This window comes from Melospiza melodia (assembly GCF_035770615.1).
Source record: "Melospiza melodia melodia isolate bMelMel2 chromosome 7 unlocalized genomic scaffold, bMelMel2.pri SUPER_7_unloc_1, whole genome shotgun sequence".
Taxonomy (NCBI): Eukaryota; Metazoa; Chordata; class Aves; order Passeriformes; family Passerellidae; genus Melospiza; species Melospiza melodia.
The window spans coordinates 5,287,687-5,310,239 of record NW_026948497.1 but is presented as its reverse complement, the minus strand read 5'-3'; the positions used below and the strand labels follow the sequence as shown (position 1 = coordinate 5,310,239).

At 53.9% G+C, this 22,553-nt stretch overlaps 3 protein-coding genes across 4 annotated transcripts; 1 reads left to right on the top strand and 2 right to left on the bottom strand.

Annotated features, from left to right (window-relative positions):
- Positions 1-405: 405 nt before the first annotated feature.
- Positions 406-8,194, bottom strand: LOC134432781 (zinc finger protein 436-like). Of its 2 annotated transcripts, none has more exons than XM_063181691.1 (2): positions 8,061-8,194; positions 406-3,298 (listed from the first exon to the last, which is right to left on the bottom strand). In XM_063181691.1, the coding sequence occupies exon 2, from the start codon at positions 3,269-3,271 to the stop codon at positions 2,363-2,365; it is 909 nt and encodes a 302-aa protein (XP_063037761.1). In that variant the 5' UTR covers positions 3,272-3,298; positions 8,061-8,194; the 3' UTR covers positions 406-2,362. The 2 variants fall into 2 exon arrangements, with proteins under 2 accessions (XP_063037761.1, XP_063037762.1); XM_063181692.1 differs by having other exon boundaries at positions 406-3,282; positions 8,061-8,189.
- A 2,021-nt stretch (positions 8,195-10,215) lies between these two features.
- LOC134432758 (uncharacterized) lies at positions 10,216-14,680 on the bottom strand. Its single transcript, XM_063181662.1, has 2 exons — positions 14,609-14,680; positions 10,216-13,995 (listed from the first exon to the last, which is right to left on the bottom strand). The coding sequence occupies exon 2, from the start codon at positions 13,966-13,968 to the stop codon at positions 12,949-12,951; it is 1,020 nt and encodes a 339-aa protein (XP_063037732.1). The 5' UTR covers positions 13,969-13,995; positions 14,609-14,680; the 3' UTR covers positions 10,216-12,948.
- An 84-nt stretch (positions 14,681-14,764) lies between these two features.
- Positions 14,765-21,023, top strand: LOC134432868 (eukaryotic translation initiation factor 3 subunit A-like). Its single transcript, XM_063181747.1, has 8 exons — positions 14,765-14,882; positions 15,820-15,857; positions 16,250-17,243; positions 17,468-17,531; positions 18,363-18,411; positions 19,426-19,535; positions 20,294-20,411; positions 20,805-21,023. The coding sequence occupies exons 2-8, from the start codon at positions 15,828-15,830 to the stop codon at positions 21,021-21,023; spliced, it is 1,584 nt and encodes a 527-aa protein (XP_063037817.1). The 5' UTR covers positions 14,765-14,882; positions 15,820-15,827.
- Positions 21,024-22,553: the final 1,530 nt, after the last annotated feature.

Sequence of the window (22,553 nt, the reverse complement as noted above, 5' to 3'; positions counted from 1 at the left end):
ATAGCAAAGGCTGTAAGATTGTGTAACTTAAGTCTATACCTCCCTATCATGGTTTTGGTCCCTTCATAAAATGACTGAAAACCTCAGTGCAAAAGTTAAAGCTGAATTTTATGCTCTACTAGCCAAACACAATGCCAAACCTTCTCCGGGAGGAGTAGAATGGGCACAAAGTAACTGATTTAATTTGGAAAATGTTATTGATAGAGTATGTTCTTTACAACATGAAAAAAAATTTAAACTGGGCAAAACTGAAACTATTGTCTGCTCAGTTTTGGGAGCTTGTCTTACAGCAGCTATAGAAACTCTCTTAAAGTGAAGAAGTGAGGAAAAAGCTATAATGGACTCCCTTCAAAACCTAGTTGAAATTTTGCAAAAACAATTAAATTAATAAAGGAATGAGATCCATCTGTTACGAGCTGCCCTTAGAGAGGAACATGTTAAGAATTCACTGAATGCTGATTCCTCAACACAGGCAGAGGAAAAGAAACTCCTCACATTAAACAGATTTATCCCCATAAGGAACTAGAAGCAGTAAAACACTGTGGAGAAAACTGCTGCCCTCATTTGAGACTCCTGGTTAAAACAGAATATAGTTATATTAATGATGAAGATTTTGAACCACATATCACAACTGAACAAATACCATTCAGTGCTACCGAATTAGCTAAGCTGAAGAAAAAATATGGCCGCCTTCCACAAATATCGGAGAAGAATATGTCTTCTGAGTGTCCCTCAGTGGTGGAGATCAAATTAAATTAACTGAACAGGAGGCTAGTGGGTACTGGGGACATGGAGTTTTCTTAACAACAGGAGATAAGCGTGACACATGGTCCCTGACACAATGTGCAGCTTTCTGGGCCAGGGGAATTAATACTTTGGAAAGGGGAGACCCTTTAGCTATAGTCAGTACCCTCGACCCAGTTTTGAAAAGCATCCACAAAGCCACCTGCCTGCAAATGATTCATGGAATAAAAGTTGATTCCTGGTTTTCAGTCACCAATGCAATTACCTGTAAAGCCTGAAATTATTACTTCTTTAATTCGAGGGCTTCCAGAACACCTAAATGTACAGCAATTACTTTACAGAAAACCATCATGGCCTTGGGTCCCATAGAGAGACGAGGTAGATTCCTTGGTAACCTCACCAACCAAACTGGATCTACTGACTCTGGTTTCACTCCATACTCCATCCCCTCACAGGCCCCAGCTTCTCAATCTAATTCACCTGCCAGTAGCCGTAAAGTTTGGACATGGAGTGAGGTTGCAGTAGATTAGATTAATTACAGTAGACAATATGGACCTGTAAAATCCTGGAGGAGAAATCAGAAAAAACAAATGGTGTTTGGTTTATCAGGGCACCTCACACTGAAAATTTAGAGAAGGGAAAACAGATCCCCGTGGCCTCGGGCCCGGCCAGGACCTCCTGCTCCATACCCGTGTTGATTTTGGGGGTGGGTCGTGTGTCCCCCAAGCCCCGCTGTCGCTCTGCCCCCACCTGGCTGCTCCCAGTGTTCCCAGTAAATCTTCCCAGTTAAACACAGTCCAGTTTATGGGGGGCACTGGCGAGGGACTTGGGGGGACCCCGCAAGGGGGGCTGTGACTGGGTAGGGACGGTGGGGGCCAGGTGGGGAACACTGGGTGCTGCGGATCTGCTCGGCAAGTGAGTCATCAGCCCTGCTCTCTCTGATGGGCTGATTCCTGTTCATCGCATTCTCTGATTGGCTGAGGAGTGGCACAGAAGAGAGAAGGAAAGGGAGAGATCCTGCCCACAGCACCAGCACGGGGACAACAGAGCCAGCCTGGGCACAAGGACGGAATTTATTACCAACCAAATCACAGCAGCACAAGGAGAAGGGAAAAAATCTCTCCAACACCTTCCCCCCACCCAACGGGGATCACCCAGAACAGGGGCTATCGACAATGGAGAGATGGGGACATCCGAGTTTAGATCAGAAGCCAATTTTATAGAGTATACCAGAGGTTTATATAGGGTTTCACTTGCATGGTAGTTATATGGGGCTCTATTTTTGGTAACATTTTCCCATTGGTTACACATTCTTCATGACATCATGTCACCTGGTAACATTATCTTACCAAAATCTCACATGTTGCTTGGTCACTTGCTGCCCAGGGAGGCTTTATCTGTGTCTGTTTTTCCCACACTTTCTGCTCGCTCAGACCTAAGATAACAGGCCCCTTTATCAGTTCCTCTGTACTCTCTGTTTTATGCCCCATAAGGGGTCACCACGGATCTGCCCAACAACGGTCACTGGGGATCATCCAACATGGATCCACCAATGGGGGATGGAGCTGGAGCAGCACACAAAGCTTTTCCTGAACTCAGGACACTCACAGGGCTTCCCTCAGTGGTGCCTCTGTTGGTGTTGGGTCAAGGCTGAGCTCCTGGAGAAGCTCTTTCCACATTCAGGACACCCGTAGGGCCTCTCCCCGGTGTGGATGCGCCGGTGGGTGGTGAGAGTGGAATTGCGCTTGAAGCCCTTCCCGCAGTCGGGGCAGCGGAAGGGCCTCTCCTCGGTGTGAATCTGCTCATGTTTGACGAGATCGGAGCTGACATGAAACTTCTTCCCACACTCAGGACACTGATAGGGCCTCTCCCCGGTGTGGATGCGCTGGTGTGTTCTCAGGGTGGAGCTCCACCCAAAGCTCTTCCCACATTCCAAGCAGGTGTAGGGCTGTTCCCCAGTGTGGATCACCTGGTGTCTCATCAGGCCAGAGCACTGCCTGAAACTCTTCCCACATTTCCCACACTCATAGGGCTTTTCACCAGTGTGGATCATCTGGTGCCGAATCAGTTGGGAGCTCTGGCTGAAACTCTTCCCACACTCCCCACACTCGTAGGGCCGTTCCCCAGTGTGGATCCTCTGGTGCCGGATCAGGTCAGAGCAGTCTCTGAAGCTCTTCCCACACTCCCCACACTCAAAGGGCCGTTCCCCAGTGTGGCTCTCCTGGTGCCGGATCAGGGTTGAGCTCCGGCTGAAATACTTCCCACATTCCCCACACTCGTAGGGCTTTTCCCCAGTGTGGGTCTTCTGGTGCTGGATCAGGTTGGAGTTCCACCTGAAGCCCTTCCCACATTCCAAGCACTTGTGGGGCTTCTCCCTGCCATGAGGCTTCTCCACCAGCTCTGAGCTCTGGCTGGATCTTTGGCCGCCTTCCTGGCTCAGGGGGGCTCTTTCCTCCCCGCAGCTCCCTGTGCTGGGTTTGCAGCCCCTCCTTGTGCGAAATCTCCAGGGCTTTTCCTCATCCTCCATCCACACACGCCCTGGGAATGAAAAATCCTGGTTTGGGGAAAAAAAAACAAGATGAGAGTGCCTTGGGCTGGTGGTTGCCCTAAGCCCGAGTAATTGGGAACCTTATGTCTGTAAGAACCTCCAAAACACCATGATTCAGCACGAAAATCCTGCAATCTTCAAGACATAGATAAAAACTCTGCCAAAATCAAGATTCAGACAAAACCACCTCCAAAATACAAAGATTCAGAACTCACAAAAAAGTCGTAACACCAACCTATTAGCCCAATAAAGCTCAGAAACACCAAGATTTAGCCCCCATGAAAATCATGGATCCTCCTCCCCGGATATCCGCTGCATGTGAGGGGGCAACACTCCGGGAGCTGGGGTTAGAGGCTGCAGATACAGAGAGAAGTGGAACCTTGTGATGCTTGCTGTTTCTGCTCTTCCTCCTGTGTCTCCACACTTCTTCACACTGTTCTTCCTCCTACAACTCCTCCTTCTCCTGCACAATTCCACCTTCTCCTCCCACATGCATCATTTGACCATTTTGTTCCTCAACCCTGCTTCTCCTTCCCTTCTCCTCCTGCCCCAGGCCCAGCACCCACTGCTGGCTCCCTCTTTCCCTCAAACCCAAAGCATCCCACGGCAAGGGCATGGATGGAGCTGGGGCAGGTCGGGCTGGGGCAGCGCTGGGCTCTCGGCCGCTCCCGCCCGCACTCGGTCCCCACTGCAGCCGCTCCCGCCAGGACAGCGCGGGGGGGCCTGGCCTTGGCACTGCCCCACTCCCACCTCCCCAAATTCCCTTCACATTTGGACAACAGGGCATGGATGGAATTGGTGTGCTGCAAAGGGACTGGGTGAAGGGGAGTGTGCAGGAATATGGTTAAGGCAAGAAGCAGCTGGAGGAATCTATGTGGGAAGAAAAAGAAAAGGGGAGGAAGAGAAAAATACAGAGGATTGGGATATTTTTCAGCAGGGTCTTATCCTCAACATTTGTCAGCTGATCATTTGTATCCCCAGTTTCCAGGAGAGGAAAAAAAGGAGGTCAGGGTTTCAGGGGGTTTCTCTGTGAGGGACAGCGGCAGCACCGGGCGCAGAGCTGCGGCACCGGGAGCACGGGCTGGGGGCCTGTGGGGAGCTGCGGGACCGGGCCGGGGCTGTGGGGCAGCCGGGGCTCAGCGCCGGGCGCTGCCTGACCCCACCAGCCCCGGGCAGGGCCGGCAGTGGCCCCCGGCCCCCAGGAGGCTGCGGGACGCCCCGGCCGCTGCCCGGCTCTGTGGAGCTGCCGGCCCTGCCCGCCGGGGGCGCCTTTGGACACTGCGGCAGGACAGGGAGCGGCTCTGGGATACGGGCTGGGGAGGGCACCCTGAGCACAGGGAGGAGGAGCAAGGAACGCCTGGGAAAGGTGGATTATTAGGGAAGGATCGAGATATCGTTTGGGTCGCTGGAAAACAAATGATTCTGCAGAAAGCTCAGCAGCTATCAGAGGATGAGCACCTACAGGCACTGAGGGGGGCGGCAGGAGGGGCACAAGAAGGCCCTGCAGCACTTGGGCACAAAGGCACAGCAGGTGAGTGCAAGAAGGGAGCAGCAAAAGGCCAAGCTGAAGGCAAAGGCCAGGGCACAGTTCCTACAGCCCCTGAGGGATCAACCCCAGGGCCCAAGGGGGCCCCAGCACCCAGGGCACGGCTCGGCCACAAGCACCTGGCAGAGGCATTGCCCTCCTCGGCAGGGGAGAGCCCATCCAAACAGCCCCTGGCAAGGAACCAGGGCTCCAGCTGCAGGGCACAAGGACACTGCAAGCACAGACAGCAACACCCTCAGGACAAGCAAGTTCTCCCCTTGATGGACATGGTTTGGCAGGGCTGTCACAGCTTCCATCACACCAGGGACCCTCCACACTGCAGCCCTTGAGAACATTCAAGGTGGGTCTGCATTGAGAGGAGGTATTTCCTGATGGACACAGGGGCCTCTCAATCCACTCTGAATCTCAGACCCAAGGGACAGAAAATGCCAACAATGTCTTGGATTATTCAGGGAAAGTGGGAAAGATGCGTGGTTTTATTCAGTCACTGTTAGCAGATGTGGGAGATGGGTGTGAAATGCGTGAATTTTTATTTGCTCCTAATTGTTATCATGACTTATTGCGAAGGGATTTGATCACTAAACACAGAACACAAATTAATATTATAAAAGGTGATACAGAGGCCAGTTCAGCTGTACCTCTGTGTCATATGTCTGGCCAGGCCTATGCTGAAGTGAACCCAGAAGTGTGGGCAGCCCCAGGGAAAGAGGGTAAATTAGATGTGGAGTCTGTCCAAAGCACTCTGAAGCAACCAGGACAAGTGGTGTCTAAAAGCAACACCGTGTTCCAGGGGAGGGAAGGAAGGGGAATCAGACACAGCCCAGGTCACCGCCACATGCTCAGCTCAACCCGTGCAGCTATGGGTGCCTGTGAGAGCCTGGCACCGAAATGCCCTGACCAGGAAGGCTTCAATATCTTCTGCTGACACCATGGCACCTAACAGGGGGGCAAAAGAAATTCTGAAAAGCTGATAGGCCACCAGAAGAAATCCCACAACACCATGGACCAGCACCTGGGAACCCAAACCAATTCATATCAGGAGCCACAGAACCCATTTCTCATTTCCAAGGCATCATTAGATTACAAGCTGTCCTCATATTAATAACCAAGCAGACAGCTCCAGCTCCTGACCTTCCTGCTGACCAATCCACTGAAATGAGGAACACAACACTAAACCATAGGATGGGATCAGATCATCTGTTAGCAGAAAAAGGAGTTTCTGGAAAATTCAATGACTCAAACTGCTGTTGGCAAATAGGTGACAAAGGAAAAGTGCTGAAACAGATAACAAAGGAAACAAGAAAGCAGCTCATGTTCTGACCCAAACATGGAAAGGATGGGAATGGGACACAGTTTCGTGGCTCCCTGGCAGATCATGGGTTAAACAAATGCTGCTTCTCCTCTGATGTGCTACAGCAACTCTCATCTTTGTACCATGCTCCACACCTTGAGGGTACAGCTCATTCAGCGGGTGAGCGAGGGGATGCAGGTGGCAGCCAGGCTTCCTGATCCAGAAACAGCTACAGAAGGGCAGGGAATGAGGGCACTGAGAATAATCCTAAAACCAAAGAGGACCCAGGAAGAAAAAACAGACTCAATGAGTGAATCTGCCTGGAGATAGGGTTGGGAACTTGTAGATAAGGAAGTAATGGCAGAAACCATCAGCTTTAGAAAATGTTAGAAGTTGACACAGAAAGCTCTTCAAAGTCCTGCTGAATTCCTGAACTTCCAGAAGAACAAAGACTTAACAGAGCCATGAATATCAGCTGTTATACAAAAGTGAGGGCGCACATTAACAAGGACATGCAGTTGGAGGATCGGGAGGTCTGAACCTTCCAAGTACCTCAGCCAGCGGGCAAAGGCAGAGGGAGATGAAAACGGGAAAATGGGGATAAAAAGGAGGCTGTGAACTACAACAATGGCACAGAGCGCACGGCAAATGCCCCACGGCCTCTCCCTCTGCTCAGCAATAAAGTCACTTTTACAGGACTCCTCTGTCTCCTCTGGGCACAGAAACCTCCGGCCACGGGAATTTCCCCGCACAGCCCCGGGCACGGGGCAGCCCCCTCTGTCCCAGCAACCGGGCCGAGCCAGCGCTGCTCCGGCAGCGGCTCCTGCCGAGGCAGCGGCCGCAAGGAGACCGCGGGCAGGGGATGCCCGAGAGAGGCCCCGAGCCCCTGGGAAGCCCCTGCAGAGCCATGGAAGCGGCTCCTGGCGGCACCTGTGAGCCCGGGGGGAACCCCGCTGGAGCAGCCCGTTCCCGAGGGATGTGTCCCGTGGGAGGGACCCCAGGCCGGAGCAGGACGAGGATTCCTGTCCCTGAGGGGAGGCTGTGACAGGACCGGGCTGTGACCCTCATCCCCTACGCCTCTGGCTGGGGAGAAGGGAAGGAATGCGGGACAGATTTAAGCCCGGGAAGGAGAGAGGAGTGGGGGGAGGATATTTTCGTAGGAATTATTTCAGTTCTCATTCTCTTGCCCAGCCATGTTTAATAATAAATTCAATTAATTTCCCCAAGTCAAGTGTCAGAGGAATGATGGATTTTGCCCTTACAAACAGGCTGTGGGTCTGCTGGTAGATCAAACCAGCACTGAGAGATAAATGAAACAATGGAAAAGATTCCAATGACTGATGAATGGGAAATGATATTTGCTTTTACAAACAAACTTTAGGTTTGCTGATAAATGAAACTGAACACTGAAAGATGAAAGAAACAATGAGGGAAAACCCTAAATTCCATAAGAATTAAGAATTAAAAGGGAGGTTGTACATCAGAGGGAAATCTTAAGTATCGGGAGTAGCGGGAAATTTGAACCTGTCAAGTACCTCAGCCAATCGGAAAGAGAGAAGGAAAATGCGGTCCGGGAAACTGGGATAAAAACGGCGGCTGTGTCCTCCAAAAATTGGAGAGACCCCAGGGCAATGCCCCATGGCCTCTCCCCTTTATTCGAATAAAGTAAAAGGACTCCTCTGTCTCCTTTTTGGATATACAGCTCTGAGGTTTGTAGATTAATTCTCCTGACAAGTGCGTTGTGCCCGTCACCAGTGATTTAACTGTCTCACCGTTACCCAGACCTTCGAGCTTTTCCTTACGCGCTCTGTTCTCTGCCCAGGTGGAGGAGGGAAGTGACAGAGAGGTTTTGGCCTCCCTCCAGCAACCCCTGCTCCGGCCTGGGCTCCTGCCGAGGCTGCAGGCCGGTCCCGGCTCCGTCCCGCACTCACCCCAGCTCCCAGCGCCCTCAGGTCCCGGTCACGCCGAGCTCCCGGCGGTTCGGGGCAGCAGCAGCGGCTCCTTGGCCTCCTGCCCGGGCCGGGCACAGCGCCGGGGCCGCTCCTCAGCCGCGGCTGCCGGGAAATGCCGGAGTGCGGATAAAGGGAGGCGGGGCGGCGCCGTGCCGTGTGCAGAGCCCGCGCCTTGTGCAGAGCCCGCCCCTCGCTGTGATTGGCTGATTCTGCCGTCACTCCTCAAGCTCGTGCGGTGATTGGTGGGAGCGGGGCCAAGCACGGCCCCTGGTGCCGCCCTGAGGGCGGCCTTGGCTCGGCAGGGCCGCCATTACCGGAGCGTCCGTGCGGGCCCGGGAGCGGTCGCAGCGGCCGGTGCCCGGTGAGGCGGCGGCGGAGCTCGGAGGCGGCCCCAGCGCAGCCTCCGGGCACGGGGCAGGCTCCACTGTCCCAGCCACAGCAACCGGGCCGAGCCAGCGCTGCTCCGGCAGCGGCTCCTGCCGAGGCAGCGGCTGCAAGGTGACCGCGGGCAGCCGCTCCCGCAGCGCCCTCACGCCAGCGGCAACACGGGCCGGACACGGCACAACGAACCCGCCTGAGCCCCCTGCAGCCCCCGAGGCCCGCAGCAAGCCCTGAGCTCCCGCACAAGCCAGCGCGGCTCCCACCTGCGCTGCGGCCGCCTCCGAGCTCCGCCGCCGCCTCACCTGTGGGGTCCCGGTTACCCCCTGGATGATCCCGGTCACTCCCAGTATGTTCCAAATTACTCCCGATAGGATCCCAGTTGCCCCCAGCATGGTCCCAGTGGCTCCCAGTCATGGCCTGTATGGTTCCTTTCACTCTCAGTAAGAGCCCTCTGTGGCCCCAGTCACCTCCAGTATGATCCCAGTTACTCCCAGTACTATGCCAGTCACTCCAAGTATTACCCCATCAGTCCCAGTATGATCCCAGTATGACCCCAGCATGGGCCAGCTGTTCCCAGTATGATCCCAGTTGGTCCCTGCATTATTCCAGTTTCTCCTCTTCACCCCTACTACAGATCTGATCACTCCCAGTATGATTGCAGTCAGTCCCAGGATTATCCAAACCATTCCCAGTCCCTCCCAGTATATCTCAATTGCACCTGCATGCTCTGAGTTGCTCCCTGTTGCCCTCAGTGTGGTCCCAGTATATCCCAGTATGATCCCTGGTGCCTCAGTTCTGCTTCCAGTGGGTTCTTTTTCCAATCTGTCCCAGTCCATCTCAGTCCCTCCCCAGCAGCTGCTGCCATTTCACAGATCCTGCCCCACCCCCCAGGTGCACTGGGATCCCCCTGCACCCCTTTATCCTGCACCAACACCCCCCTGCACCCCCTTATCCTGCACCAACATCCCCTGCACCCCCTTTCCCGGGTATCCTCCTCTCCCAGCCCCTGGATCCCCCGTTTCCGTGATCCCGGGGACCCCCGGGCCCCCATTCCCGGCCAGCCCGGGGCACCTCAGCCCCAGCCTCCCTTTGCTGGGAAACCCAGCCTGGGCACGGGGCTCTGCGGCCGCTCTGGGATTTGTGATCCCCCAAAAGAAAGGGAGAGAACAGCACAGAGAGGGAGAAGGAGATTGTGAATCAGGGGTCGGGTCCCAGCGCCCAGCCCTGCTCCGCCGGGCGTGGGACCCGCACCCGCAGGAAAAATTGGCTCCGCTGCTCACGGTGCTTGCCCGGCTTTGGGCCGAGCCCAGCGGGGTCCGGGCAGAGTTTGAGCGCAGGGCCGGGAGTTCAGCACAGCCCGGCCCGGGGGTCCGGCAGGGCGCGGCCCTGGAGGGTCCCAGACGGATCCCGAGGGATCCAGAGGGGGGCCAGGAGGGGATCCAGGTGAATTCCCTGGAATTCGCCCTTTTCCCCTCCCGCCGCGCTCCTCGGGCACTTTCGCTTTCGCGTCTCTCCAGCCGCGCCACAGCCGCGATCGGGGACGGCTGCGATGGCTCCAGCGCTGGGGCTGGGGGTGCTCTTGGGGCTCCTGGGGCTTCTGGGGAACCCGGGGAGCGCGACCAAAGGTGAGTGGGACCCCCCGAAACCGGGACCCCCCTGAACCGCAATTCCCGGGCACCGGGACCTGTTGCAGAATGAGCCGTTTGTCAGGGATGAGCCATTTGTCGGGTGAGCGGAAAACTCGGACTCAATATGAGTCATCCGCAAGTTCTGTTTTATTGAAGAGAGCATCAGACACTTATACAGCAAGTAATAAACTCATGAATATTCTGTAATTTACACCGTCCATTGGCCACACCACAACATCAGCTCTTCCCCATTCCTTAGGGGTTACATCTCTCTTGTTCTCATGTCTCTTTCACTATTTGTTATCATACTACAGCTAGGCCCAAGGACACGCTATCTTGCAGGTGCAGGACTTGGAATTAGCCACGGCCTTGTACTTTTCCAATCTCTAGTCAGCTAAAATCCCAACAGGGACCCCTCCGAATGTCCATTTCCGGGCAATGGGAACCCCCTAACCTCCATTGTTGGTTGGGCAGGGGAATTCCCCTGCACCCCCATTTTGGGTCCTGTGATCCCCCTCTATCACCTTCCCTAGCACTAGGACCCCCCTGAGTCCCTGTTCCTGGGCACAGGGACCCTGTGAACCTTTCATGGCAGCAGGACCCCCTGCACCCCCTTATCTGGCACCGGGACCCACACGATCTCCCATTCCTGGGGCTCAGGATCCCATTGAATCCTGAATCTCGGCACGGGAACCCCCCTGAACCCCCATTCCTGGGCACTGGGACACCCCTGAATCTCCATTTCCAGGACTGGGATTCCCCTAAACCCCATTATCTGGGACTGGGACTCCCCTACAGCCCAGTCAGATTTCTGGGAGGCCCCTGCCCCCCTTTTTCAGGGATCCCGCACCACCCTGACACCTACCCCAAAGACAACAGATGCTGCCCCAGAGCCTGACCCTCTCCCACAGCCCATCTCAGCTATAAACTACCCAGATTGGATGGGTGTTCTGGTGAGGGAGAGATACGCGAGATAAAGCACATTTCTCAAGCTCATGAGAAGCCCTTCCAGTGCCTCAAAGAGGGAGAGTTTAATAGTGCAGCAATGGAACCCACAGTTGTTACAACTGTCCGGGTTCCTGCTGAACTGCAAAGGCAGTCACAGCCAGCAGCAGTTGCCCCTGTAGAAACAAGGAGATCTAAGATGAAAGCAGAGCACCCCGATAAGGAAAAGCCCTCACAACCCTCAGCAGATCCAGAGGTTGAGATTGTCACCGAGTCCCTGACGTACGAAAATCTCCAAAATCTGCACAAAGACATTGTATGATGGGGATGTGAGACTTATACAACCTGGCTACTTAGGGTTTGGGACCTTATAAGTACAGGTGTCCTGTACTAGATGGTGGTGAGGCAAGGCATTTGGGATCCTTGACCCAGGACTCAGGTATGAATCAGATTTTTGTAAGGGAGCCAGGGTCCCTTTCCCTCTAGAAGTGGCTTTTAATGAGTGCCAGAGAGAGGTTTGTCCACAGGGAGAGCATGCAGGAGCACCACCACAGAATATGCTGGAAGACCCTTGAGGAAGGCATCCAACAGCTGAGAGATGTGGCAGTATTGGAGGTACTCTTTGGGAGGGATGGACAGCATGATAATGACCCCAACAAGGTCAGGTGCACAACGCAAATGTTGTGGAGTCTGGTAAATCTGGGGCTATCTCAATACACCACCTTTATTTCAACGATTAATGCCGACACCAACCGAGAGACAGTGGGCTCTGTTGCCAACAAGCTTAGAAATTATGACAGTATGATCAATGGCCCAATGCTGGCTCATGTCTCTGCTGTGATTAAAAATCTCAAAGAGGAGATGAGGGAGGAGGTAAGGTGTCACAGACATATTTTATGAAAAATCCTTTCCTTAGGATTTTTTCCTCCTGAGAAGCCGAGAGACCTTAGGAACAAAATGTAAATGATAGTTATCTGCTGCTGTGGAATTACCAGGTGGATCTGTGATTGGTCTCATGTTGTTGTTTCTAATTAATGGCCAATCACAGTCCAGCTGTCTGGACTGTCTTGGTCAGTCACAAGCCTTTGTTACTCATTCTTTTTCTATTCTTAGCTAGCCTTCTGATGAAATCCTTTCTTCTATTCTTTTAGTATAGTTTTAACATAATATATCTCATAAAATAATAAATCAAACCTTCTGAAACATGGAGTCAACATTCTCATCTCTTCCCTCATTCTGGGACCCCTGTGAACACCGTCACAGTGAGGAGCAACAGTTCCCATATGGCACCAGTGCAAGTCACAGGCCCCAAAGTCAGAGCCCAATGTTCCCCAGCTAGACAGAGAGGGTACCCCCCAGGGGCTGACCTGTGGTTCTCCCTGCATGACCATGGGGAAGACATGGGAAGGTGGGATGGAAAACCCACTTCTGTCCTAGCAGCACGGGTGCGTCAATTCAAGGAGGGAAACACTAATCGAGGGAACTCCAGTAAAGTGAAGGTAGCCTCAACCTCCCATGACCGAGCTGCTGAGTATGATCTGTCAGATCCCCTTGAAGGAACCTCTACCATGTATGCCCAGGAAAGAAATAACATGGACTAGAGGGGCCCTGCCTCTAGCCAGGAAGAGGCACGGGCAAACTGGATCTTTTAGACAGTGTGGATCTGATGGCCTGGCACATCAAATCCACAAAAATATGATGCCTTAGTTGATACTGGTGTGCAGTGTACCCTGATACCATCGGGATATGTGGAGGCAGAACCTGTTTCCATTGCCAGGGTGACAGGGGGATCCCACAATTGACCCCGTTGGGAGCTGAGATGAGCCTGACTGGGAAGGAGTGGCAGAAACATCCTATTGTGACCGGCCCAGAGGCCCCGTGGATTCTGGGCATAGACTTCCTCCCGAATGGCTTTACAAGGACCCAGAAACACTCAAGTGAGCTTTTGGCATAGCTGCTGTAGAGACAGAGAACATTAAGCAATTGAACACTTTGCCTGGACTATCACAAATCCATCTGCAGTAGGACTTCTGAGGGTGGAAGAGCAGCGAGTGCCAATTGCCACCTTGACGGTGCACCGCCGGCAGTACTGGACAAATTGGGATGCCGTGATCCCCATCCACAAAATTATCCATGAGCTGGAGAGCCAAGGGGTGCTCAGCAAAACCCACTGACCCTTCAACAGCCCCATCTGGCCTGTGCGCAAGTCTCACAGAGAATGGAGATTGACTGTGGACTATCGTGGCTTGAATGAAGTGACTCCACCACTGAGCACTGCTGTGCCGGACGTGCTGGAACTCCAGTACGAGCTGGAGTCCAAGGCAGTGAAATGGTATGCCACCATTGGCATTGCCAATGCATTTTTCTCCATTCCTCTGGCAGCAGAATGCAGGCCTCAGTTTGCTTGCACCTGGAGGGGCATGCAGTACACCTGGAACCGATTGCCCCAGGGGTGGAAGCACAGCCCCACCATCTGCCATGGACTGATCCAGGCTGCACTGGAAAAGGGGTGAGGCTCCAGGGCACTTGTCATACATCGATGACATCATTGTGTGGGGGAACACAGCAATGGAAGTGTTTGAGAAAGGAGAGAGGATCACCCAGATTCTGCTGGAAGCCAGCTTCACCATCAAGAAGAGCAAAATCAAGGGACCTGCCCAAAAAAATCCAGTTCCTGGAGTAAAGTGCAAGATGGATGGCGTCAGATTCCCACTGATGTCATCAACAAGATCACAGCAATGTCTCCACCAACCAGCAAGAAGGAAACATAAGCTTTCCTCCCTGCCATGAGGCTTCTCCACCAGCTCTGAGCTCTCGCTGGATCTCCGGCCATCTTCCTGACTCAGGAGGGCTCTTTCCTCCCCACAGCTCCCTGGGCTGGGTTTGCAGCCCCTCCACATGCAGGATCTCTGGGGCTTTTCCACCTCTTCCATTTAGCCACAGCTTGAGAATGACAAACCCTGGTTTGGGGGAAACCAAGGTGGGAGTGCCTTGGAGTAGAGGCTCCTCCTGGCCAGGTCCATCTCTGGAACTCAGCAGGAGTCTTGTGCCCATGAAAATCTCCACGATATCAAGATTCAGCCCAACGGTTTCAGGGGTTCCCCCTTTTCCAGCGTCTGGCTTAGGGATGATCCAGGGGCCTTTGGGGGTCCATGGGGCCCTTCTGCCCTGATGCTCTACTTTGAGATTCCAGGGATCCCAGGGATCCCTCCTCTCCAGGCCTTCCCTTTCCAGTCTGCTGGGGTCCCCCAGCTCTGGGATCTCCCCTCTCTGCTCTCCCCAATCTGGGGATCCCAGGGGTTCCCCTCCTCTGCTCTCCCGGGGGTCCCCAGGACCAATGTCCTGCCCTGCCCATACTGGGCAATGGTCACGTGGGCCCCCAAAGATCCCCCAAGGGGCTCAGCTTTGGGCTCCTGCAAGATCCAAACCTACACACACAGAGAAAAAACCTCCCAGGGACACCAGATAATAGTTGGGGTCAATTCCACAATCTGTGACCTCCAAACACACCCCAATATAAACCTTCACAGGGACCCCCAATAGATTTGAGACGGGCTCCCCCTCCCCGCTCACCTTCAGGACGTGCTGGGGGCGATGGTCCCGCAGCCGCGGCCACAGGGGGCACTGGAACCTCCTGTTCCTCCTGCTCCTGCTCCTCCTCTTCCTTTTCCTGCTCCTCCTTTTCCTCTCTCCCTCCTCCTCCTCCTCCTTCCTAACCCCACCTCCTCCCCAGTTCCTGCCTTCTGTGTATTTAGAGTGGAGAACCTTGCTTGCATTTAGAACCAGAACAAAGATCCCAGATGGAACAAGGTTTGATGCTTTTAGTCAGAAGTATCAGTGACTAAAGGTAACGTTTCCTTTGGTTTGGTACCGTTCTTGTTCCTCCTCAGTGTGCAGGCTGGGCTATGGGGTGTCCTTGTTTGCTGCATTTTCCGAGTTCCTCTTGCACCCTTTGGGCTATAGGCTGTGCCCTGGGAGGGTTCTTTGTGCTCCTTTGTGACACAGGAGAACCTTCCAGGCGGTTTCTGCGTGAGCTGCTGCTGGGATGTCACAGGAACAGCGCCACGTCCCCGTGGTGTTCCCATTGCTGTGGGACACGGAGGCCTCAGTGCCCAGAGTGGCTCTGGGCTCGTTGCTGGAGGATCCTCCTGCCCGAGGCATTCTCAGCAGCCAGGCCAGCCCTGACGGGTGTCCTTCTGTGCTTGCAGGGCTACAGGCTGCAGACGTGTGCAGCGCAGCCAAAATGATGCAGCACGTGGCTGCTGCAGTTTGCACTCTGTACTCTGTGGCTTATTCAGGGTATTTTTTAACCCACTTGGCACGTAAGTCGAGGTTTTCCTTTCCTGCAGCATCAGTGGCTTTGGGCTTGCTGTGTGCTTTCTGTTCTTCCTCTGGAGCTGTGTTGACTTTGGAACCAAATTGCCATGAAGACACCATTGCTTTGGGAGAGCTCCTGCCAGCAGCTGCAGCTGGAAAAGGGGGTGTCTGCAGCCAGCAGGGCGTGCACAGCATCTGCAATGAGCCCTGGGGGGTTCTGTTCCCTCAAGCAGGGAGTCTGTGCCAGCAGAGCCTGGAACTCCCTCCCTTTGCTGCTCCAGCCAAGAACTGACCCAGCCCAGTATTTTGTGCTGTTCTCTTGCTTGCTGCGGGAAGGGAATGTGGCTCCTGGAGGGATGCTGTGAAAGCAAAATGCTCTCTCGGGGTTGCCTTGCTCCCTGGCATTTCCCACCACAGGCAGTTTTTCTCCTAACAGCATCTGGTTCATGTTCCCTCTCCCATTGCAGGGCACCTCATGTCTACATTCCGAGCAGCTCCTCCTTCGGTGAGTGGGAAAGGAACCTTTGGTGTTTGGAATTGTGCAGCAAATTGTGAGCTCAGCCTGTGGCAGCCGAGTGCCAGCCTGGGAGGCTGAAGGAAAGTTCCTGTCAGTGTCTTTGCAGCAGCAGCAGCAAAGGAATTCCCATCAGTTTTCTCCTTTTCTGCTGAAGAGCTTTTGAAGGGCTGCAGGTCTGGTTTTGCAGGCAGAGGATTGCTTGCTGGCTTTAGCCATGGTGGAATATTGAATTCCCAACAATAAGTGGCAATGTTGACTTTAGCCCATTGTTAGTTGGAACAGCTCTGAACCCAATTTCTGCTTAGTGCAGCTGGATGTGCAGCTGAGGATAAATAAGGTGATAACTGAGACACGTCCCTCACGCTGCCGTCTGTCCACAGGGCACAAAAGCAGCACCAGCACCTCCTGGGGCTCCCTCTGCTTCCAAAGAGGAGGCCAAAGAGGAGGAAGACAGCAGTGAGCTTCCCGCTGCTCTGGGAGACGAGGGCGAACTTCCCTCAGTGCCGGGAGATGACAGTGAACTTCCCGCTGCTCTGGGAGACGAGGGCGAACATCCCGCGGTGTGGGAATGCAACGGCGAGGCTCCCGCGGGGTGGGACAAGGACAGGGGACATCTCCCGGTGTGGGACGAGGACGGTGGATGTGCCCTGGAGTGGCCCCAGAATGGCCAAGCTCCCACGGAGTGGGAGGAGGACAACGGACAATTCGCAGTGTGGGATGAGGATGGACGACATCTCCAGGTATGGGATGAGGATGGAGGACATGTCCCGGTGTGGAATGAGGATGGAGGACATCTCCCAATGTGGGACGAGGACAACGGACATCTCCCGGAGTGGGATGAGGATGGAGGACGTCTCCCGGAGTGGGATGAGGATGGAGGACATCTCCCAGTGTGGAATGAGGATGGAGGACATCTTCCGGAGTGGGATGAGGATGGAGAACATCTCCCAGTGTGGGATGAGGATGGAGGACATCTCCCAGTGTGGGATGAGGATGGAGGACATCTCCCGGAGTGGAACGAGGACAACAGACAACGCGCAGTGTGGGATGAGGATGGAGGACATCTCCCATCGCCCATCCTCCTCCCACAGGATGGAGGACATCCTGTGTCTTGGGAAGAGGAGAGTGAACATCTCCCAGCATGGGAAGTGGACAGTGACCATCCCCTGGCTTGGAAAGATGATGGCGAACCTGCAGCATTTTGGGAAGAGGATGGAGAAGCTGCAGCATTTTGGGAAGAGGCTGGAGAACCTCCCTCTGCTTGGGAAGAGGACAATGAAGCTCCCTCCGCTGCGGGATCCTGGGCTGAACATTCTGACAGCAGCACAGCCCTGCAGCCAGAGGGGAGAGGGGAGTGGTGCCTGATGCAGCTGAGTACGTCTGCTCTGTTCCTGGGTGCCCGAGCAGGTGCTGTGTGTGTGTCTGGGCATCAGCTGCACCCAGGGTTGCTCTGCAGCTGAATGTCACAGAGCCATTAATTGTCCTTCCCCAGCTGACACCAAGGGGCTCACGGCCCCAGGGAGTGGGGCTAGTTCTGGCTCAGCTGCAAGGCGGGCTCTCACTCTGGGAGGGAGCGTCTTCCACGTTTTTTCTTTCAGGGAACACCGTGAGTGAGGCGGAGCCTGGCCAGAAATACCTGGAGGTGGAGCAGATTGGCCAAGGGTAAGTGCACGGCAGCTGCTTCTGCACAGGCAGGGCTGGGTGTTGTGCTGGTGCAGGATCAAGTGAGAGGTCAGGAGAGCCCAAAGCACCTTCAGACACTGGGCTACCATCCTGCTGTCTCTCAGTCCTGATCAGAATTGATAACTGTGGTCACAAGGCGCCGTCAAAGGCCCCTGAGGCTGGCAGTGTCCTGCCTGCAGCAAGGAGCAGGACCTGGAAGATCTTCTGTCCCTGGAACTGGATTGCCTAAAAGAGCAACTCACCATCTGGTGACTGTCAGAAAACAGTTCTCAAGAATATTTCTTTCAAATATTTTGCTTCAAAAAATATCCACTGGTCAGGATTATCAACCTAATGGTTTAGAAACAGAAACCAGAGATGAACTAATAAGTGCTCTAATCTAGCACAGGTAGCAGACCCCATACATTCAGTAACAGACACAGAGCTGATGCACTCTGGGGTAAAATGCATCACCTGCCTGATGGCAGGGCCCTTGTGGATCCTGCAGGTCTTAGGCAGGAAATGGAAAAGGATGAAATGCATTCTTTTCCACTTCTTTAGACACCCATTTCTCACCTCAGGTTTTGAGCTAAAGCAATTCAGGGTGGACATTTGGAATTTGCTCCAGCCCAGTTCCTTCGTGTTGGGTCTCAGTTTCCTCTTGCACACCTTGCATGGCAGAGGGCTGGTGGCTGCTGTGCTGCTGTTGGAAGGGTCGATGCACCCAGGTGTTTGTGAACGCTGCAGGCAGCAGAGATCTCTTTTCTGATCTGGCTTTCACTGCCAGGGCCTAAAGCGCTGCTTCTTTCTTCTCTGCTCTTTTGTCTCCAGGGCTTTCGGAACCGTTTACAAAGGACTCGACAGGGCCACTGGAGGAGAGGTCAGTGCCAACACGCCCAGCACGGCTGGCAGCTCTGCAGGGCTTTCCCCTCTGCTGGGAGCTGTGGCTGCAGCTCTGAGGGCCAGCAGAGCTTTCCTGCCCAGGCTGCTCCTCTGCAGGCAGAGCAGTGTCAGCCTGCAGAGCACAGCTGGGACAGACTTGGTCCTCCTCAAGTGCCAACGGAATGGAAGGAGGGCAGCGATGTCTGTCAGTGAAGGACGTCCTGGCTTGGTCTTCATATCTAAAAGTGTGAATGCATCAGCTGCTGGAGACTGAGGTCCAGTTTATCTTCATCCCAGCCTCAGACAGGAACATTATTTAGCAGTTTTTCCATCCTGCCTTTTATCTTCAAAGGGAACCTCAAGGCCTAATTAGGGAGAGATCCTGCTTGGGCTCAGTTTTAGTCCTACTTCAGCTGTTCACAGAAGGAGAGGGACAGAAATGAGAAGATGGATGTCAAAGCAAAGCTCTCTCCTAAATCCTGCAGTTGTGTTTGGGTCTGGTGTCAGTGATAGCCTGTGACAGGCATCACCTGAGCAATGGATGTGTGTGTTTGCTTTGTTGTGCAATCCCAAACAGAGCCGTTGGATCTGAAATCATGACCAAATCCCATAGAATTGCTAAAGGGTTTCTGGCTGTTTTGCTCTGTTTTCACAGAACCAGAATTACCTCCTGCTTGCAACATGTGTTTGAATAATAATAATAATAATGAGAGTGTTGAGGCCATTTGAGAAGACTGTAGGTGCAGAGAATGTTGTTAGAGCTTTGAGGCTGACAGCTGAGGGACCATTTCTGCAGAGCTTGCAAGGCCAAATGTCTCTGGCCATGTGTCCTGTAAGCAGCCCCCAGCTGGCAGAGCAATGGGCTGTGGGAATGGCCCTTGCTGAGCTCTGGTGTCCCATCCCAAGGCAGTTGGGCCCAGCCCAGCTCTGTTGCTCCAAAAAGACTCGCTCCGTGTTTGCTGTGGCCTCCTGGCACAGACTCCTGCAGTTAAAGACTGCAATGTCCCTTCAGGTGGCCATCAAGAAAATGAGTCTCAGAGGGCAGAACAGGGAACGAGCTGTGAATGAGATCCTGCTCCTGAAGGACAAGAAGAACCCCAACATTGTCAAATTTCTGGACAGGTGAGTGCTTCAGCTCTTATCCCATGCCCAGGCCCTGCATTAACCTTTCCTGGCATCTGGAGTCTGTAGTCTGTTTTGAAAATGCCTGACTCAGCCACATCTTCCCAAAACAACAGCCTGGCAGTTTACTCCCTCCATGTGCTTTGGTTGCTTTGCTTTGGTTTTTCCTTCAAGTTCCTCCCCGTTTGCTGTGTCTTCTAACAAGTGCTGATGAACCACAGCAGAAATTATTTCCCTTGGCTTCTTCTTCCCAGCCCTTTTCCATTGCTACAGATGCCAGGAAGACCAGGTTCTTCTTTCCAAAAATGCCTCATTTACCCATTTTTCACTGGCCTTGCCTGTTTCTGAAGGGACTTTCTGAAAGGTTTTCTGACTGCTTTTGTCCCAAGTGCTGCACAGCCTCCTCCCCTGGATAACCCTGGCAGTTGTGTTGCCTTGTTCTGCAGGGAGTGGTAGAACTGATGAGTTCAGGAGCTGAACCAGCTGGGGCCAAGGGTTGTGGTTCCACATTGATCTGGGCTGTTGCTAAACTGCATTTTTCACCTGCTTGCCATCTCAGGCCTCTGCTTTCTCACAGGCCTCTCCTTCTCCTTTAGACTGTGCAGATTCCAAGGGCTGTGCAGCCTGGCAGGAATGTCTCTCCATCTGATTCTGTCCTCACTGACAAGTGACCTGGAAACAAAACTCCACTCCAGGCTTTTCCATGAGGGAATTGAGCTCTGCACTTTCATTTCCATGCCATTGCTTTCCTCTTCCAGCTTCCTTGTTGATGGAGATGTCTGGCTGGTGATGCAATACATGGATGGAGGAACTTTGCAGGATGTTGTCAGACAGATACGCATGGCTGAAGGAGAGATGGCAGCTGTCAGTCGGGAGGTGAGGGATCCTGCTTGTCACTCCCATGGCTGGGACACGATGGTCCTTTCAAACAGGGCGTGAGAACAGGAGTGGCTCCATGCTCAGAGCTTTGTTTCTGTGTTGTTTTTGTGAGCTGGAGAAGAAAGAGCCTCTGCAGTGAACGGCCTGCCAGCATCACTGCACTTCTACTCTGTTCTTGTTCTCTCTCCTGCTGTTGTGGTACTCTCTGTCTGGTTTGGATTTGATTTGCTGTTCTCAGCTGTGCCTTGAACCGTTTGTCTGGAGCTTGTGTGCACTGCACTCCTGGCCTGTCACAGCAAAGCTGCTGCTGGCACAATTCTGAACCGTCCTTTCTTGTGTGATATATTCTGGCCATTGGTTTTTGCCCTCATGTTTCTTGTTCTCTCTCAGTGTCTGCAGGGCCTGGATTTCCTCCATTCCAACCGGGTGATCCACAGGGATCTGAAGAGCTCCAACATCCTCCTGAGCATGGACGGCTCTGTCAGGCTGGGTGGGTGTTCCTGGCCAGGCACAGCTCTCCCGGGCTGCGGGTGTGGGGCTGCTTCCCAGGGAGGGCCAGAGCCCCACAAGGGCTGCTGGGGGCACTGCCCGGCCCCTGCTGCCAGCTGAGAACGGCTGCCCCTGCAGAGAGCTCAGCAGAGGAGCAGGGTGCCAGCAGTGCCTTTGCTCTGCCTATGGCCCTTCTTTGTGCTTGGTTTCCTCATTCCAGCTGCCTTTGACAGGGTTTGTTTCTGTCCTCAGCTGATTTTGGCCTCTGCGCTCAGCTCAGCCCTGAGCAGGACCAGTGCAGCTCCATGGTGGGCACTGCTCACTGGATGGCCCCAGAAGTTGTGACCAGATCTCCTTATGGCCCCAAGGTGGACATCTGGGCCTTTGGAATTGTGACCATCGAGATGGTGGAAGGAGAACCTCCTTACTTCAAGGAATCGGCGGCCATGGTAAGAGGCAAATTCTGCAGTGGCTGCAGAGGCCTGTGAGCACAGGGGGACCCTGCACTGGGAGCAGCAGCTGGAGGTTTCTGCACATGGGGAAGGGAATTCCCAGTGGACTCCATCATTAACACAGATGATTATTCTGCAGTCTCCAGCAAAAATCTGCTTTGGGATTTATGTTGTTGCAGCTCTTCTGGCTGTGAGGATGACCTGAAAATGTGAAGGAATGCAGTAGCTCTAATGTTGCAAGAAAACCCCAAACCATCCCCAAATGCCACCCACAAATCCCAACAAGTTTTCTGAAGGAGTTTCTAAAAGAGGTTTTGCAAGATGATCACCCCCCTGATTCGTCTCACTGGGAAACTTGTCTAAAACCTGAAGATGATTGCTTAACATCCCCTTTAGAGTCTAACATATTTCTTTCCTAGTCCAAGCTACTTTCTCTTTGTCACCAATCCTGAACTTTCAGCAACACAAATCTCCTCTTTCTTGCCTGGCAGTTTTTGGGACGGAGCATCAGGAATGCATCTACTTGAGTGTCAATGGCACTGCAGAGATGCACTTGATGTAAGAATCCTCTGAAATAACACAATATTTCTGATGGAGGTTCCAACAAACAAAGTCAGCCAGTGAAACTGGCTCTCAAGGCGAGATCATTTGGATGTTGCAGTGGCTGTGGGAGCCCCAGGGTTTGGTTTTTTTGGCTGGCATAGCAAAAAGAGCTCTGAGCAGCATCTGTGGCAGGGAGGAAAGTGCCCCTGGAGCTGGGGCTGAGGCCCGGGGTGGATGTGAGCCCGTGTGGGTGTGAAGGGAGCTGGCAGAGCACTGAGTTTGCTTTCCCTGCAGGCTCGTGCTCTGATCCGGCAGAACGGGACCCCGCAGCTGCAGGAGCCCCGGCGCCTGTCGGCTCTGCTGCGGGACTTCCTCGAGTGCAGCCTGGAGACGGACGAGGAGCGGCGCTGGGCTGCCCAGGAGCTGCTGCAGGTGAGGGCCAGGGGCTGCAGGGAATGCAGCAGCGCCAGGGAGGGGTTTTCTTGTGGGGTCCCCTCCGACAGTCTCCAGTCTGGCTGCGTTCCGCACGCAGAGCAAGCAGAATCCTCGCCTGCTGTGGCTTGGCAGGCTCCTTTGGAGCTCATCTAGGCCTGGTGCCCCACAGCGAGCAGGGACATCTTCAGGCAGCTCAGGGGGCCCAGAGCCCTGCCTGACC

Coding starts and splice junctions, on each gene's coding strand:
- LOC134432781 (XM_063181691.1), bottom strand. CDS start 3,271: ATGGAGGATGAGGAAAAGCCCTGGAGATTTCGCACAAGGAGGGGCTGC.
- LOC134432758 (XM_063181662.1), bottom strand. CDS start 13,968: ATGGAAGAGGTGGAAAAGCCCCAGAGATCCTGCATGTGGAGGGGCTGC.
- LOC134432868 (XM_063181747.1), top strand. CDS start 15,828: ATGTCTACATTCCGAGCAGCTCCTCCTTCG. Junction 15,858..16,249: donor TCCGAGCAGCTCCTCCTTCG/GTGAGTGGGAAA, acceptor GTCTGTCCACAG/GGCACAAAAGCAGCACCAGC. Junction 17,532..18,362: donor GTGGAGCAGATTGGCCAAGG/GTAAGTGCACGG, acceptor TTTTGTCTCCAG/GGCTTTCGGAACCGTTTACA.